This window comes from Eurytemora carolleeae, unplaced genomic scaffold (genome assembly GCF_000591075.1).
Source record: "Eurytemora carolleeae unplaced genomic scaffold, Eaff_2.0 scaffold1217, whole genome shotgun sequence".
NCBI lineage: Eukaryota > Metazoa > Arthropoda > Copepoda > Calanoida > Temoridae > Eurytemora > Eurytemora carolleeae.
In genome coordinates, this window is record NW_019397121.1 from 88500 (window position 1) to 105096 (window position 16597).

At 32.8% G+C, this 16597-nt stretch overlaps 1 protein-coding gene across 1 annotated transcript in view; it reads left to right on the plus strand.

The window, feature by feature from the left end:
• LOC111712094 (uncharacterized) overlaps positions 1 to 16150 on the plus strand; it is a gene marked incomplete at its 3' end in the record, with an annotated part of 33338 nt that extends 17188 nt beyond the window's left edge. The window contains exons 6-11 of the mRNA XM_023486613.1: positions 560 to 587; positions 2594 to 2665; positions 9038 to 9092; positions 11243 to 11287; positions 11602 to 11661; positions 16034 to 16150. Of these exons, the coding sequence (XP_023342381.1) occupies positions 560 to 587; positions 2594 to 2665; positions 9038 to 9092; positions 11243 to 11287; positions 11602 to 11661; positions 16034 to 16150 (377 nt within the window). The remainder of the gene's footprint in view (positions 1 to 559; positions 588 to 2593; positions 2666 to 9037; positions 9093 to 11242; positions 11288 to 11601; positions 11662 to 16033) is intronic.
• Positions 16151 to 16597: the final 447 nt, after the last annotated feature.

The window sequence follows — 16597 nt, forward strand, 5'->3', positions numbered from 1 at the left end:
CCAGCTTCTTACATCATATATACTGAGAAAAAACGAAAAGTAGAAAAAAAAACTATAAAAATAAGAAACACTACAAACAACACAACAAAATATAATCTAATAATTTTACAATTTTATGGTTAACATGTACCAAGATTGTACTGCCACCACAGTTCTCTACTTAGCAGCTTTTCTTCTATTGCACACTTTCAAGAAACATTACTTATAGAAAAGTAATTGGCTTAAATTTACACCATAGGGTGTTGAAGGGCAGCATGTTGAGCAAGGCCAGATTTTGTAGTTTTCATATTAACAAAATCCAACCTATGGTTCCTCCATTTTTTTCATATTTACTGCTAATCCTACATACCAACTAGAATCTGTATGGTCAGAATGACCACAGTAAAATAGATAAACAATGTTGTTTTTAGAACAGCAGATATTTTGACGAATTGTCCAGTTTCTTCCATCCCAGGGGGACACCAACATTTTATCTCTTTACATTTAAGATTGATTATAGGGAGTTTTATTTTCTTCATAATGTACAGTTTTATGAATTTCACTGTATTTTGTTTTTCAGGTTATTTCAAACATAATCATCTCAGCTGGTAAGTTTAGTAAATCTAATCTTTCAAATTTCCATTTTTGCCCTAGCACTCTTATTTTTAACACTTTCACCAGAGAAAAGTTCAAAAGTCTAAAATAGCCCATAACTTTTGTGTGACTAAAGTTACAGATCTAAAAATTATAATTTTTAAAAGTCCTTAATAACTGGATGTAGAAACATGTTTCATATCTTGATATTGTTAAAAAAAACATAAAATTTATTCTTATTTTTGTGGCATTTTTTCAACCCTCTCTGGCATTTAAATTATTAAATTTATGTGTAAGTTTGGGACAGTGTTTGTTTAATTTTTATAATTGAATACTTTCTGATTTTTAGAAGTGTTTATATATTCAAAGATTTTTCTGTAGTTATGCATTTTATTAATATTCTTCACAGTTAGCAATCTAATTCTTTTTTCAATGACCTGGCCTGGAAAAATTGGGCTATGAACGTGCATTTCAACCATATTAATATTCTCTTTTTCTACTAAGGCTTAGGATCAATTTGTTCCCCCCCCCCTCTAATGTTTGATGTTCAAATATGACAAATGATACATCATTTGAAAGCTCTTATACTCTACTTAAAGAATCTGCAAAAGAAATTTAAAATTTGCAAAATTTGAAAAAAGTTTGCAAAAAACATGTTCACAAATTTTTAAAGAAACCCTTGACCATGTATTTTAGGTATGCAAAATTTTCTAAAAAATCTAAATTTTAAAAAACCTGATGTAGAATTAAGAAAAATTATAAATGTGCAAATTTCTTTTGATGGGTTGTATGCAAATAATTTGCAAACATTTAATTACTTTCTAACCTTGTGCAATCTGTTTCCTCATTAAATTATCAAGTTATCAAAACCTGACAAATGAAAGTGGGTCAAGACATAGACTTATTTTGTACAGGAAAAAGTTATCATTCAGGCAGTGTGTCTAAGGAATAAGGCAATTAGCATAAAAGCCCTATTTTTTAGACCTAAAGGAGGGCTATGGTGATGAAGGAAAAGTCAGGAAATTTCACAGCCTTGGACCAATACTTTTATAAAAATAACAACAAGGGGGGGTTAAATTGAACCCCCCCCCCCTTCCAGCAGGAATAGGATTAATCATTTGGGTGCTAGAGAGGGGTTGAAAAATTGTAAAAAAGGGTCATAAAAATGTGAAAGTTTTATTTTGTATTAAACAAATATCAAAATGGGACACATTTATCTACATCCATTTTTAAAATGGACCTGACTTTTTGCCTCCATGTACCCTAACCTATTAATGGAAGTCAACAAATTTCACAATGTTAGTGTCAATAATGAGAGTGCTAGGGCAAATGCCTTTTTTTTAGTTCAAAATGCGCACCCTTCAGAATGTGGGTGGTGAGGATAGTATAGGTCAGAGAATGTTATAAATTCCACTCTCCGACCTTTACTATCCCCACCACCCACCTTCTTAAGGGTGCACATTTTGTAGTCGAAAAAAAGGCATTTTATACATACATTGGGCAAAAGTCCCCCCCCCCTCCCTCCAGGCTGTTTAGGGTAAAGGGACTGTAATCATGAGGTTCTCTAACCCTCCATTTATGAAGCCACATCACTGCTAATTAACAGTTTTTTAAAAAAAATTTTCCAGAACTGACTTTTAGTTGTAGTTTTTTCAGTAACAACAGTTTTTAAGAAGCTCGCCTATTTGTTAGCCAGCATTAATGATAACCCTTTGTTAACAATTGTTAACGAATTTGTTAACAAAGCCCCTTCGTTAATGATTGTCAACATATATATCAAAGAAAAAAATTTCAAATCTATTGTTTTCAAAAACGATCATTATTCGTTTTTTAAAAGTTCAAAATGAGTGGGTCATTTTTAAAAACGATTGTTTTTGAAAATGATCGGAAACAAAACAAAAAACGATCCTTTAATGATTGTTTTTAAAACAATTAACCCAAGTAACATTGACAGTCGATCCTTTAAAGATTACATAAAAAAAGAATTCAATAAATGATATTTAAAGTAAAAATAATTTAGGTATTTTTGGACAAAATGATGTTGAACTCTTACTTTCTCTCACTACAGACTATCCTGATGCAACATTTCTAGGTGAGTAATTGACTTTTTATGACTTAATGACCTCTAATTTACATCCTGGATAAACTATTTACTCTTAATAAGTTCAAGTTGGTTTGTTTTTGGGGTACTTCAAAAAGTTACAATTATAAGAAAATAACTCTTAAACTTGATTTTATTTTTGATTTTATTTACAAGTGAACTGAAATTTCATTGAAGTTTCTTCTTGCAGATTTAAAGCTTGCAGTCTAGAATTGTGACAGTGCTACTCATGGTTTTTCCCGCAGTATAAATAAGAAGATAAAAATGGTTTTAAATCTTAAAAAGGCTGGGGGTCTGAATCTATGTATATCCTTGAAATGAAACATAAAAACAATTTTAAGTGGAACCAACCATATTTGAGCAGCATCTCAAATTTAAGCCGTGTTCTTGTTCAAGCTTTGTTAGATCAGTTTGTATATATATATGCTCTGCCATGCCGACACTCATCAACATGGTCTTTGACCTGCAGTTTGTTGACCAGAGACGAGATTTTAAAAGCTTAAACCCGAGTAAGACCCAAACTTGGGCTTATATAGAACCCATGTCATGGGATTGGTTCTGATTCAACCAATTAGAGACTGTATAGCGAGCTTTCTCTCTGTAGCAAACAAAATGCTGTCAGATCAGTTGTGACAAGACGATGCACATTTCTAAAATTCAAACTTTATGAAGATACATTATTTTCATAGTATGTTTAATTTATGTATTTAATAACTGGTCTGCTACTGCTAGACGTTCCTCAGTGCCTGAAGATAGAGGTAGATCAGGTTCCTCTGCAGTTTGTTATTAATATTGAAAATGGGGAGATGTAGCTGGCCAGCGTAGTGCACATTTAGGAAACTAGTTATTGGCAGGGATGTTTTATACTCATTTCCCACTGATTCTACATCTGCAAACCTAAAATTTCTGAAGAACTCTCTCTCCTCCTACAAGTTCTTGGTAGACACAGGAGTATCAGTCTTAGTTTTTTCCACATTGACACACTCTGTTACAACAATTCTAAGACCACCAGTTTATGTCAGAAGCCAGGCAGTTGGATTTGGAAAAACTTGAATCAGCCAGGAAGGAGTTTGCTGCTATGGAAGCTACCTGACAGATACCCACTTCCCAAAATTGGTGATTTTACCTCTCGCCTTAATAGTTGCATGGTTTTACTCCCCTTGGTCTTTTTGAGTGGCTCAGGATGCTGTTAGGTTTGAGGAACACCCATTGCATTTCATAGAGGATGATGGATCAGATCATTGACAATATTCCTCACAGTTATGTTTACATGGATAATATCCTCATAGACGGCCCTGTTGTAGAGTGTCACCTAAACCAATAACATGTCAGCCAAGTTTTAAAACGCCTCTGCCTCAATGGTCTCTCGGCATCAACCCTAAGAAGTGTGTCTTTGAAGCTCCAGAGGTTAAATATCCTGATATGAGATTTTCCAGCAGATGTTCCGCTTCCCTGGTTCTATGGAAATGCCTCAACACGGAATCAGACTCAAAAAAACGGAAACCTCCCCAAAATGAATTTTTTTAAGGCGTTTCCTGTTTTTTCAAAAATTATAGGAAATCCCTCAAATCCAATTTTTAGAGGAATTTCCCATTTTTTTTGATCCGTTTCCTTGATTTATGGTCAAATTCCACTTTATCAAGGTCTTATATGTTTTAAATTCTCAGTTTGTTGATCAGTTTCCTCATTTTTTGGGTCCGTTTCTGGTTTTCAAAAAAAATTTACATTCTCAGTTTGTTGATCGGTTTCCTCTTTTTTTTCGGTCCTTTTCCTCATTTTTTGAGTCAGTTTACAATTTTCAAAAAAAGTTTTAAATTCTCAGTTTGTTGATCGGTTTCTTCTTTTTTTTAATGCCGTTTCCTCAGTTTTTGGGTCCGTTTTTGGTTTTCAAAAAAAGTTTTAAAATCTCAGTTTTTGATCAATTTCCTCTTTTACTGGGTCCGTTTCCTCATTTTTTTGGTCAGTTTCCAGTTTTCAAAAAAAGTTTTCAAATCTCAGTTTGCTGATCAGTTTCCTCTTATTTGGGTCCATTTCCTCATTTTTTTGGTCAGTTTAGGGTTTTCAAAAAAGTTTTAAATTCTCAGTTTGTTGATTGGTTTCCTCTTTTTTTGGGGCGGTTTCCTCATTTATTGGGTACTTTTCTGGTTTTCAAAAAAAATTTTAAATTCTCAGTTTGTGGATAGGTTTCCTCTTTTTTTTGAGTCTGTTTCCTCATTTTTTGGGTAAGTTTCTGGTTTTCAAAAATTTTAAAATCTGTTCGTTGATCGGTTTCCCCTTTTTTTAAGTCTGTTTCTGGTTTTCAAAAAAATAATTTAAAATTTAAAAATTGTAGGTTTCCTCTTTATTTATGCAAAAGTTCCAAACTGTATTTAAACTTGGAATTATTTTGGTAAAATATTTTTGAAATATCAAAGGTTTACACCACTCAGTGCAAAGATTTAGGGATTAGAATATTTGGGTTTGGTGCAAAATCTAGAGAACATTCTGAGACTGAGCCTGGCAAATTTCTAACTGATAATCATATTTGATAACTGTTGGTCAATCTGTGTAATCTTTGTTTGTTGGGATAAATATTGTTTATCACAATTTTCCAGCAATCCCTAAAAGCTGGAGATAGCACACATGAATCAAATCTTTCATAAATTAGTTCCCAAAGGAGCTCAGGAGTCAGGATGCTTAGTTGTGATTTTTGGGGAGGGGGAGTACCAAGGTAGAGAAGATAGAGACAGAGAGCTTTTTGTGTACTTGAGATAGTATCAGGGGAGACTGGAATTTATTACATTTATATTGTATAAACTTGAAATCTTCATAATAAATATTTGATTTGATTTGATTTAATTTCATTTGATGTATCAATCTATAATATTTTGTCAGATAAATAAATGGGTTAATAAGACAATTTTTGCCTACCCTGTTTTTAAAGGTAAACGAAACTGTATTTTTAGTAAGGTTAGGGGGGTAATTAGAACATTAAGCTTTAGAGTGGTGGGGGGGGGGGGGAATTGTTTTTTTAAGTTTACTGGGGGGGAACAAAAAAATTCGTGCTTTCAACCCCCTCCCCCCCCCCACTGTCTAAAATATGAAACCACCTATGTTAGTTATCAACGTAAATATATTAATGTGTAATATTGGATTCAATCTAAAACTTAATTCCGTAAATCTAAATTTTAGTTTTTTTAAGCTTTACATTTTATTCAAAAAGAATTATATTATTCAAATATGCATACATGATTTGGTTGGCATTTCTTTCCTTAGTTTTTATTTGTTTTTTTGACAAAATATATTTTTTATGGTTTTAACTATTGCTCATATTTTATATTTTCTTCATTGATTTTTTTGGATTTTACGCGCTTTCATTAGAAAGAAACTTTCATTAGGAAAGCAGAAATGTGGAAACTGAGAATTTAAAAGTTATTAAAAAACTAACCTTCAATATGATTAAACGGGTCAAAAAAAAAGAGGAAACCATCAACAAATTGAGAATTTACAACTTTTTCTGAAAACCAGCAACAGACCCAAAAATGGGGAAACGGATCGCAAAAATGGGGAAACCGATCAACAAACTGAGATCTTGAAACTTTTTTTGAAAACCGGAAACTTACCCCAAAAATGAGAAAACAGACCCAAAACAAGAGGAAAACTATCAACAAACTGAGAATTTAAAACATTTTTTTGGAAACCAGAATCGGACCCAAAAAATGAGGAAACGAAACAAAAAAAAGAGGAAACCAATCAACAATCTGAGACTTTCAAACTTTTTTTGAAAACCGGAAACGGACCCAAAAAAGAGGAAACTGAACAAAAAACTGGGATTTTAAAACTTTATTTGAAAACCAAAAACGGACCCAAAATATGAGGAAACGGACCCAAAAAAAAAGAGGAAACCGATCAACAAACTGAGATTTTAAAACTTTTATTGAAAACTGGAAATGGACCCAAAAAATGAGGAAACGGACCCAAAAAAAGGGGGAACCAATGAACAAACTGAGAATTTTGTACTTTTTCTAAAAATCAGAAACAGATCCAAAATATGAGGAAACGGACCCAAAAAAAGGGGAAAACAAATCAACGAACTGAGAATTTAAAACTTTTTCTGAAAATCGGAAACGGACCCAAAAAAAGAGGAAACTGATCAACAAACTGAGAATTTACAAATTTTTCTGAAAATATGAATTGGACCCAAAAAAAGAGGAAGCTGACCCAAAAAAAGGGGAAACCGATCAACAAACTGAGAAAAAAGAGGAAACGGACCCAAGTAAACAGGAAACAAATCAAATGTAAATATAGCGGAAACAGACCCAAAATATTTGGAAATCCCCCTACACTTTTTAGTTTTTGAGGGATTTCTGATAATTCTTGAAAAAAGAAGGAAACAGAACCAAACTCACTTTTAGGTCCGTTTCAGTGATGAGGCTTTTCTGTGTTGAGGTGTTTCCATACCACTGCTTCCCTGAAGAAACATTCTGATGTCACATCTGCCTTTCTCGTCCCTATAGACAAGAACTGCCTCCAGCAATAGCTGGGAATTCTCAACTTCTAATGAAGGTTAATCAAGGGAGCTGCATGACTTCTTGCTCCAATGACAGAAGCTTTGAAAGTGAGGGTTTCATCTCTATCCTGGAACCTTGAAATGAAAAAGACTTTCTCTTCTGATTTCTCTCATGTTCCAATCCTAGTTTATGCAGACCTGTCTGCCAGTATTTGTCTCTCTGTAGATGCCTCAGGTTCACATATTGGAGTAGTTCTTCAACAGGATGTTGCTGGAATTTGGGCTCCACTAACTTTCTATTCTTAAGAAGCTGTCTTAGGCCAAGTCACTGGCAGATCAGTCCACATTATTGATATCCCCTCCACCTCCAGTTCCTGGAATATTGTATTCTGAGATGTCATCACTTCAGCAGTCCTGCCCAAATGTTCAAGCCCTCTTTCTGTTCTCCGCCCTGAAGGTTGTCTCCTTTCCAGTCTCTGGCTCTGACAAACTTCTCTGTGATGTTTTCGCCTGGTATCTTATGACTCCTTGTCCTACTACTTATAGATGAGAAGTTTTTGATTCTTTCCACCAAGCTTCTCATCCTGATAAATGAGCTTCCCAGGTACTGATAACCCAGAGTTATTTTTGGTAATTCCTGTCCAAAGATGTTGACATTGGGCTCAGTTATATCTTAGTTGCTAATGAAGTAAGGTTCAAAGTCACATTAAAAGTTTACCATATACTAGTTCCAGGACTGAGATTTTCTCAAGTTCATGTTGACCTGGTTGGACCTCTTTTTGGGTACCCTCATTAATAAACTCTGACAGATGTTCATAGTTTACTGGTTCTATTTGATCATCATTGTGCAAGATTCTGGGAACAATTCACTTTCAGTTTCCTACTACTTTCTTCCATCCTCATTCCAATAGAATTGTGGAAAGGTTTCGCAGACAGCTCATGGTTTCTCTTTGAGCTCCTCTTTCAGGATCTGAGTTTTCCCACAGAAGATTCTTCAATTTTCTGCTTTTTAGTTTTTAGTTCTCTGTTGGTTCTACAATGGTGAGTCCTGAGCTCACTGCTCCAGAGTATTTTCACAGAATCCAACAAATTATCAAGAATCCGCCACATCACAGTTCAGCTCTGCTAAGTCCATTTCAAGCACAAGTTCTGCCAAGTTTGCTTCAAGCTTCCCAAGTGTTTGTGAGAGAGGATTCATCCAAACCTCCACTTTTTCCTTTACAGAGGTCCTTATATAGTAATCTCTTATTCTCCAAAGTATTGTTCTCTCCAGGTTTATTTCAAAACAGACTCTGTCTACATGGACCAACTGAACCCTGTTCTCTCAATGTTCCTGACAGCAAAGGAGCCCCCTTGTTAAGGTAGACCTCCATTGCCTACGGCTCCAAAACCTCTGTCTCTGATACCTCCAACTCCAAGTCTTCTGACACCTTGTTTAAAAGCTACAGTTTCAAAGAAGAAATTCTGCTTTTTCCCTCTTGGTTCTCTACAGTATCTTAAGATGCTCGGGGAACCTTTGAGGAGGACCTAGATTGTCATCTTTGAATTATGGAGCTAACCAAATCAATTAAATATTCTGTTAAACTTTTGTCCTTGTAATAGTTTAGATTCAATATATGTTTGTTTATTTTTCTTGTCTCTTTGCATTGCTGCATTAGATTAATTTTCAGTGAGAGTCAAAACAATTTTAAGATTTATATTGACTTTAATTTTATAAAATCAGTGTCCGATGAAAATATTCTGGTTTTGGTTTTGACAATATTTTAAGATCTTTAAGATCTAAGATTTAGATCTTAACAATCTTCCAATTAAGTGGCCATTTAAATGTTTTTCTTGTTTATAAATTAGTAACAAGAAAAAACATCTGTTTTCAGATCTTGGGGCAAACCTTGGGAGTTTCAGTGTGGCAGCTGCTGCTTTGAAATACAGGTTAATTTTGGTGTTGCCTTCTTTCTAATTGTCTGCTAATTTGTAAGTGACACCCTTTATTTAGATGCAAGTTATTTACATTATTGGCCCCACAACTTAAGTGAAAATTGCATGTAAAATCAGTATACATTTTTGCTTATGTAGTGGGTACTAAATTTAGCTAAATTAAATTTATGTTAAAATTTTTTGGTTGTATTTTCTTCATGCAACATAAATGAAAATTGAGTAGAAAAATGTAAAAAATTTCCAAAATCTTTAGATATTCCCAGGAGACTCCAAAGCTGTAATGTTAATCATTCCTGATCACTTACAGAAAAAATATCAAAACATCTAATTTTTTAAAACTTTGCTTTTTTTACTTGTTTAAAAACATTTTTGGGTCTTTTTCTATATATCTTCTGCCAAGATCAAAATTAGACATAATGTATTAAAAGAAATTGTTTAAATTAAAAATTTAAAACATTTGATTTTTGTTTGACTCTGAAAGAAAATGTAGACAAAAACGACACAACTAAAGGCACAGATCCCCTAGTCACTACTTTTGTGTCTAATATTATTCCAATTTTTCCCTGAAAGATGTTCTTGACAATAAAAGTCGTAGTGTAGGCTAATTTTAACGTGGAAAGTCTGATGATGCCTGGTGCCACTGCCATATGAAGTTGTTTATTAAAAGGGTTTCCATTGAAAAAATTTAATTTCATGCAAAATTGTGCTATTCCACTTTTGAATTATTCAGTTTTGTGTAATTTTGCAAAAATGATTCTCATTAAGCAATTAATTAAAGGTGTAAACTGTAAAGATTATTTATCTTTGAGATTTCACTATTTGAAATATGATTGCAATGCTTTAAGAGGATTATCTACCCAAAACTCTACTTTGCAACCTGATGCATGATGGCACACTAATAATCAGGATGCACATGCTCTCACATAAAAGATTGAGCAGAATTTAGCCATCTACTCCTTTTTAAACTTTTGCTAGAAACAGATGCAGAGCCTTTTGAAAATTTATATGTCTAGTCCCAGAAAAAAAGAAGTAAGCAAGAAGGCGAGGTAAAAGCAAAGGCCAAGGCATTGTGACACTTCAAAGTTGAAGCTATAAAGAAGTTAGATTACTCAGGGGTGTCTATATCTTAGTGTAAATACACACCTGTGGTATTTCAATCATATGCATCCAACTAGAAGTAGTCAACATTTGAAATATTAAAGGTTGCAATGACTCAAAGAGTCAGATATTTAAAATAAACTATGCATCGAATTTCAATTTTCGATTTTCTAATTTCTTTTTTTAAATTTTGTCCCTCAATTTTAAGTTTTTATGACTAAAGTGGACCAATTCAGAGTAGCAAAATCATAATTTTGTTTGAATGTAAATTTTTGAGTAAATTTTTAGTTGTTTCATTCTGTGCTAAAAATTGTCAATTTTGGTCAATTTTCTTCAATAATTATTGTTTTGCCGAAAAATGTTTGCATAAAGATTTTTTGCTTGCTCAAATTATACCAAAAAAATAACAAAAACACACAAAACTCATTGCACTTAATCCCCAAAGTATGCGCATAAGTTAGCAAAAAATATTTGTTCAATAATCAAACAAATTTTGAGCAAAAAATATGTTCATTTCATGGAAACCATATTTATGAACAAAATAAAAATTCCTAAATTCTCTTTCTTTGGATTCCGTTCTGTTTGAAGGAAACAAGACATAATTTATGCAGTTGAACTAAATTAACTGATACTTATTTAAACTAATAATGATGAATAAAGTTACGTAGCAGGATGAAGTCTAATCTGGTCCATGGTAATTATCAGATGTCAATGTCCACCTTTTAGCGTATCATATAAGCTTATCTATAGTTTAATAATGATATTTTCTTATTTTTAAGGTTGAAAAGGTTTGAATTGAAATTACGTTTTAAAATATAGTCAAAATACTAATATGTATTTACAAAATGTTTTAACATTATATTTTGCCTGGCAATAATAAACTTATTTTTGGACAACTCAGAGCTAGGAGGGTATTGTTGCATTTTTAGTCTTGATGTTAAAGTCGTCTTAGCTACTAAAAATACACAGGTCACTATTAAAGTAAAAATTCATCCTTGATCATACAAGGTTGACATTATGCCCTTTTAAGTTAAATACAATTTTAGAGTGGTTTCTGTGGACCCTTTTATTACTAACCATGCATACTCCAGGTAGAACATATTTTTATACAGGGTTACCAACAAAGAAAATAAAGATACCTTAAAACTCTTCAAATTTAATGAATAAAAGTAAAAGTTAAGTTCTCTGCCTTAAAATTCCTTTTTAAATGGCTTATTTAATGAATATGGAAAGAATTTTGAAACTTAAAAAAATTGCTTACGTGTTGGCAAAAGTTAGATGCCGTGCCAAATAATATCATGATAATTATATATTTGGATTGGGCCATAAGTTGCCCTAACATATTTTTTGAAGGGGACTAACAAATGTTGAAGTAATAAATGTATTAATATGTTAAATTGTTCAGACTAAGCACTTTACTGTTTGGATCTGAGGAGTATGTAAGATATATTCTCAACACTGTCAGGTAGAAACAGAGCTCCAAAAGTTAGAGATGTTATTCCCTTTAGAACATGCTGATCTTGTGAAGGAAAAACTATGTAAAATCCTTTTGGTTATCTTAAGAGATTTAAGAAAAAAAAACAAGGGAAACTTGATATGGGTTTTCTAATTTCTTCTGGATCAATCTGGATGTGTAAAGGCCTTGTGGAAAAGTTTCCTACAACTACTAAGAATGATAGATTTAAAACCAATGTATATGAAGGTTAGAATGGTACTTAACCGCATTTAGAATAAATCTACCATTTAGATGCTATGCAAAGCTAAATGTGACATGTTGAAAAAGTTTTTGGGATAATTATTCTGGCTGGATTTCTTCTAAATGGAATAACCATCCTGTAACCTATTTTCTATGTGTCAATTTTAGCTCTGTTGTGCATGTAGTGTTTTGAAACTACAGGGTAGGCTTACATGAAAATCAGTCAAGAATGGATCCTGCCTTAATTAATAAAAGTTTGTAATGGCTTATCATTATCAACAGCTTCAGGAGAAGTTCATTAAAGACCTTCACAAAATCCTACTTTAGGATACATTGTTAAAAAAGAAGCAATTAACAATCTGTTCCCTGCCAATAAGAAATAAGCTATTCAATGTGGATTGCATACTCAATTTCCCACTTGAATAATCCTAAGAATTACTTCATACACAGTGTAAACAGTTAATATATTGGGAAATATTCTGTAAACACTTTTAACTCTCTCTTACACAGTATTTTTGCTGGTCACAGGAAATAGCTCTAAAAAAAGTTTGGTGTTGTCTTATGGTTACAGCTCCACAAAGAATATATGGGATAGCATTGCTTAACCAAGGTCAATGAACCCTTCAAATTTGGACCATTCAGAATTGAAACCATAATTTTCATAGCTTTATAACTTGCTGTGTAATTTACTTCGAGAGTTCCTGTGACTGGTTTCTCCTTAAAAAAAGGATATTCATCAAAACATTTTTAACTGGTCTAATGTGTTAAAGATGTATTTAAAGAAATTTACCATACATGATATGCCCTTTACTGTTCACCAAATAGACCGCCAGGCTAAAAGTTGTGTCACAAGATCAAAATTTATTTTTATTTATTCCTAATCGTTATGAAAGTCATTTTAAATGATTTTTAAAATCTAAAATTCCGTGTGACATGCAAAAAAAAACATTTTTAAATTTCGCGGATTTTCTCTGAAAAGTTGGTCAAATTATGGTTACATAAAATATCAAAATATGTTAAAATTGTATATTTACATATTAAATAGTGGCTGTTTAGGTTACAATTTATCGCGTTAATTGATTCTTCTTCCTCCAAACTGTTTTACAACTGACAGCAGTTTATTTCCATTTTCTGTATGCCATTCTGACCTGTTATATCTTGGCCAAGTTGGTTTGAATTTAGCATGAATTGATTCTCCAACCTGTTCAGCATATCTACCCAAACCACATTTATGAGATAACACAAAAGGCTCAACGTGGCACAGGAGAATATGAACTTTCCATGTTAATGATAATTTTTTTCCTTTGTTTTCGAGAAAGAAACTAGTTTTTTAGATTGACAAACATTTTTTTAATTCCTGGCTCCAGTGTGTTTCCAAAACATGCACTTTTAATTTCTCAACTTTCAATAAACTGAATAAGAAGAGGAACTGTCTTTCTAACTTCTTCATCAAGGCTTAAGAATTGTATTACTGTTATTACCATCCCATCCACGTCCCTGATATCCTCTCTGTAGGATTTTTTTTGACTTAAGCCAATCATCAAAACCCGGCCATAGATCCATAAGACTTACTCCCAGCAAGGATACAAAACCTATCAGTAAATGGAGCTCAGGGGGTGGAACTAAGTCTTGAAGAAGGGATTTCGGATCTTCATCTTTTTACAAAATTCTTGGATTTATCACATTCATACAGTCTTTCATCTTTGTCTTATCATGAAAAGTCTTTGAATACTCGTTATACCAGTAATCTAAACTTTCCGGAGACCTCAGTTCTCCAGGTTCAGAAGTTGCCAATCCTTCACACCAAAGGCAGGCTCATTTCCCAGCATGTGAAGATAACCCAAAGATAGCATTGGCACATTTTAAATCAAATGCTAAACTAAAGACAACATCTTGGAGATTCAGATTATCTAAGATTGTTCTTAGATTAAAATTTGATTCTGGAACATCTTCTGTTATTGCAAGTATCTGACATCTTTGAACTCCACTGTTCAGAAACTTTACAGATTCACTATTTGGTTCAAAAACATTTACAATTACTTTAAGAAAAGATCCTCCTGCATCAATAGAAATTCTAACCAAGGTATGAAATGGATCCAGGTGGCTTTCTGAGATAAGATGCATAATGAAAGAAGATGTGTCTTGAAAGGATCGAATCTGCAGAACTCCTAAACTGGACCTATAAGTAGGATAGTTACATTAAGTATAGTTTAAAGAACCTGGAATAGTATTCCACAAGATTTCAGATTAGAAAGAAAACCTTGCTATAATAGATTCAGTGTTACCTTTTAATATATTTTTTTTTACTTTTTAATGAACAAGGTTTTTAAAGGAATAAAAACAAATTTTTTCTACAGTGATAACCAGAAATCTGTGGAATAGAAAGTGTAAATGATGTTGTTATAAAGCAAATAGTTTTACTAGTAAAATATAAGTCCCCTATATAGTGATATTGGTCTGTTTAATTAGCACAATTGCTGTGTCTTATGTTCATTTGAATATTAAATCATAACTTGTGTCAAAAAGTCTTCTAACTATTTAAGAAGTTTCTGGTTATAACTGTGCGCTATTGTTCACTTAAATTCTTAATTTAACAAGGTTGATAATATACAAATATAACAATATAATTGAAAAATATTCTGGAAGGATCATTGAAATTTAAAGTTTTTTAATTTAAAAATGTGAACAAAGGAGTTAAATCTTTGCTACCAATTCAAATTTTTTAATCCCTATATTTTGTAACCTGATGTAAATCATATTGTTTTAAACCTTTGATATATTTTAAAATTATTTGATAAACCATTGGGTTGTAAAGAAATAGAGATGGGAAAAAAACACATTTACCCTCTAAATCTCGTAAGCATGGGTTTAGATAAAAGGATTTTAATAATTATATACCTTCTGAACTTGGTAAAATCCTGAAATTGTGTCTTCTATCTGTTGTAGTTTTCCAAATATATTTGATTCTATTGCAGTGGCCGTACCCATTCCTTTTCATAGAACAGCCATCATCTGTTTTGTTCTATTGAGAGAAAGCTCCAAGACTATCTGTAACTGCTTGATGATTTGTACAGAGATCTGATTCACAGTTCTTCTAGCTGTCTTATTATCTGGAGTTCCGACTTTAACATGAAGAGGATTTCCCCAGTGGAAATATAGAACTCTGATCTATCTGCTAATCCTTCAGTTTCCATCTTATTACGGAGAATTCCAGCTCCAACTTTCTCCACTTGAAGAGATCCAAGAGCTAGAGCTAGAAACAGAAGATTACATCCTGCCACTTCTTTTCCACACTTATGCTGTATTACAGCTCCTTTCCTAGTGAAACATGAAGGACAGAGAGGATTGAGAGATTCAGAAGGAATTTCATCTGTTGATTTTCTCTTAAGAACAGGCATTCTCCTTGTCTTTTGAGTCCAATCGACCTTTAAGCATGAATTTTTGATATTTATGTTTAGTTTCATCGATCATTATGAAAGTATTTGAGAAGAAAATTGATAAATATAATAAATATAATACAATATCACATGAAATCCAAAACATATCTTAGAAACCTTCTCACCCCAGGCAATCCTTGAACTCTTTCCAGACTTCAACAAAAATAGATTTCTGTGACAATTAGAGCATATGGTCGTAGGATAATCTTCAATATCTGTAGAAAACGCTGGCAATATGTAGAGTTTCATCAAGTCCTCCACTGTAGAGTTCACATTTCTTAGAGATTTACTGTTTACACTAAACTTCTCCCAACAGCAACAACATACATGACACAAATCCAACTTATTTTCCGACATAACTATTCCTTTTTTGAATTTGGAACAAGGAGAATGAACTGACTTGTTCACATCAAAAGTGTACACTAATAAGTTTTTTGCAGATTTCCCCCCCAATATTGGCGGATTTTATACTTTTTTCACCATTTTTTCTTCTTATTTTCAAGATTGAAACTAAAAACTTTAAAGTCATTATTCTATTTGTCACATGGACTTTTTGATTTGAAAAAGATATGTACAAGATTCCCTTAACCATTTTTAATACAACAAAATTAATTCTAATCTTGTGACACGACTTTTAACCTGGGGGTCTATTTGGTGAACAAAATTCCCAATACATTAAATTCTAGATTATATAATTTATTTAGTAATGGAACAGAACCTTTATACCCCTGGTATCGGGATCCATTGAACCAAGGTAAACAATTCTTCCCTTTTCTATCAACTTTCTTATGTCCCTGGTATCTGGAATCCAACAACTCATGGTGAATCAAATTGTTTTAATTTTTTGTTTAAATGATTTGAGAACACACTTAATGAATCCTGCTGACCAGAGCTAAAAGTCTAAAAGCCCGAATCAAAATTTCAAACTGGTTTTGAACCGGTTTTGGGCAGGGGCTAGTTCCTAATTTGATTCGCTGGTGTCAACTTGAAACTGGCGGCTCGGTTCGGGGATCAAATTTGATTCAGCTGTGATCCCAGTATTTTCTGGGATCAAGTCCGATTTAAAATTGACACTAGCAAAAAATGAATGAAAATAAGCTATAAATATGCAGGTTTGGATATGAAAATGATTAATACATTTATATTTGTTGCCAATTTTACCCATCAAGAAAACCTACTCCCCTTTCCTCTTCTCCTCCTGAAGAGGTGGACTCCTTTTATCCACCGAAAATGGAGAATCCTCCTCATTTGTTAGATAAGATAAAGAT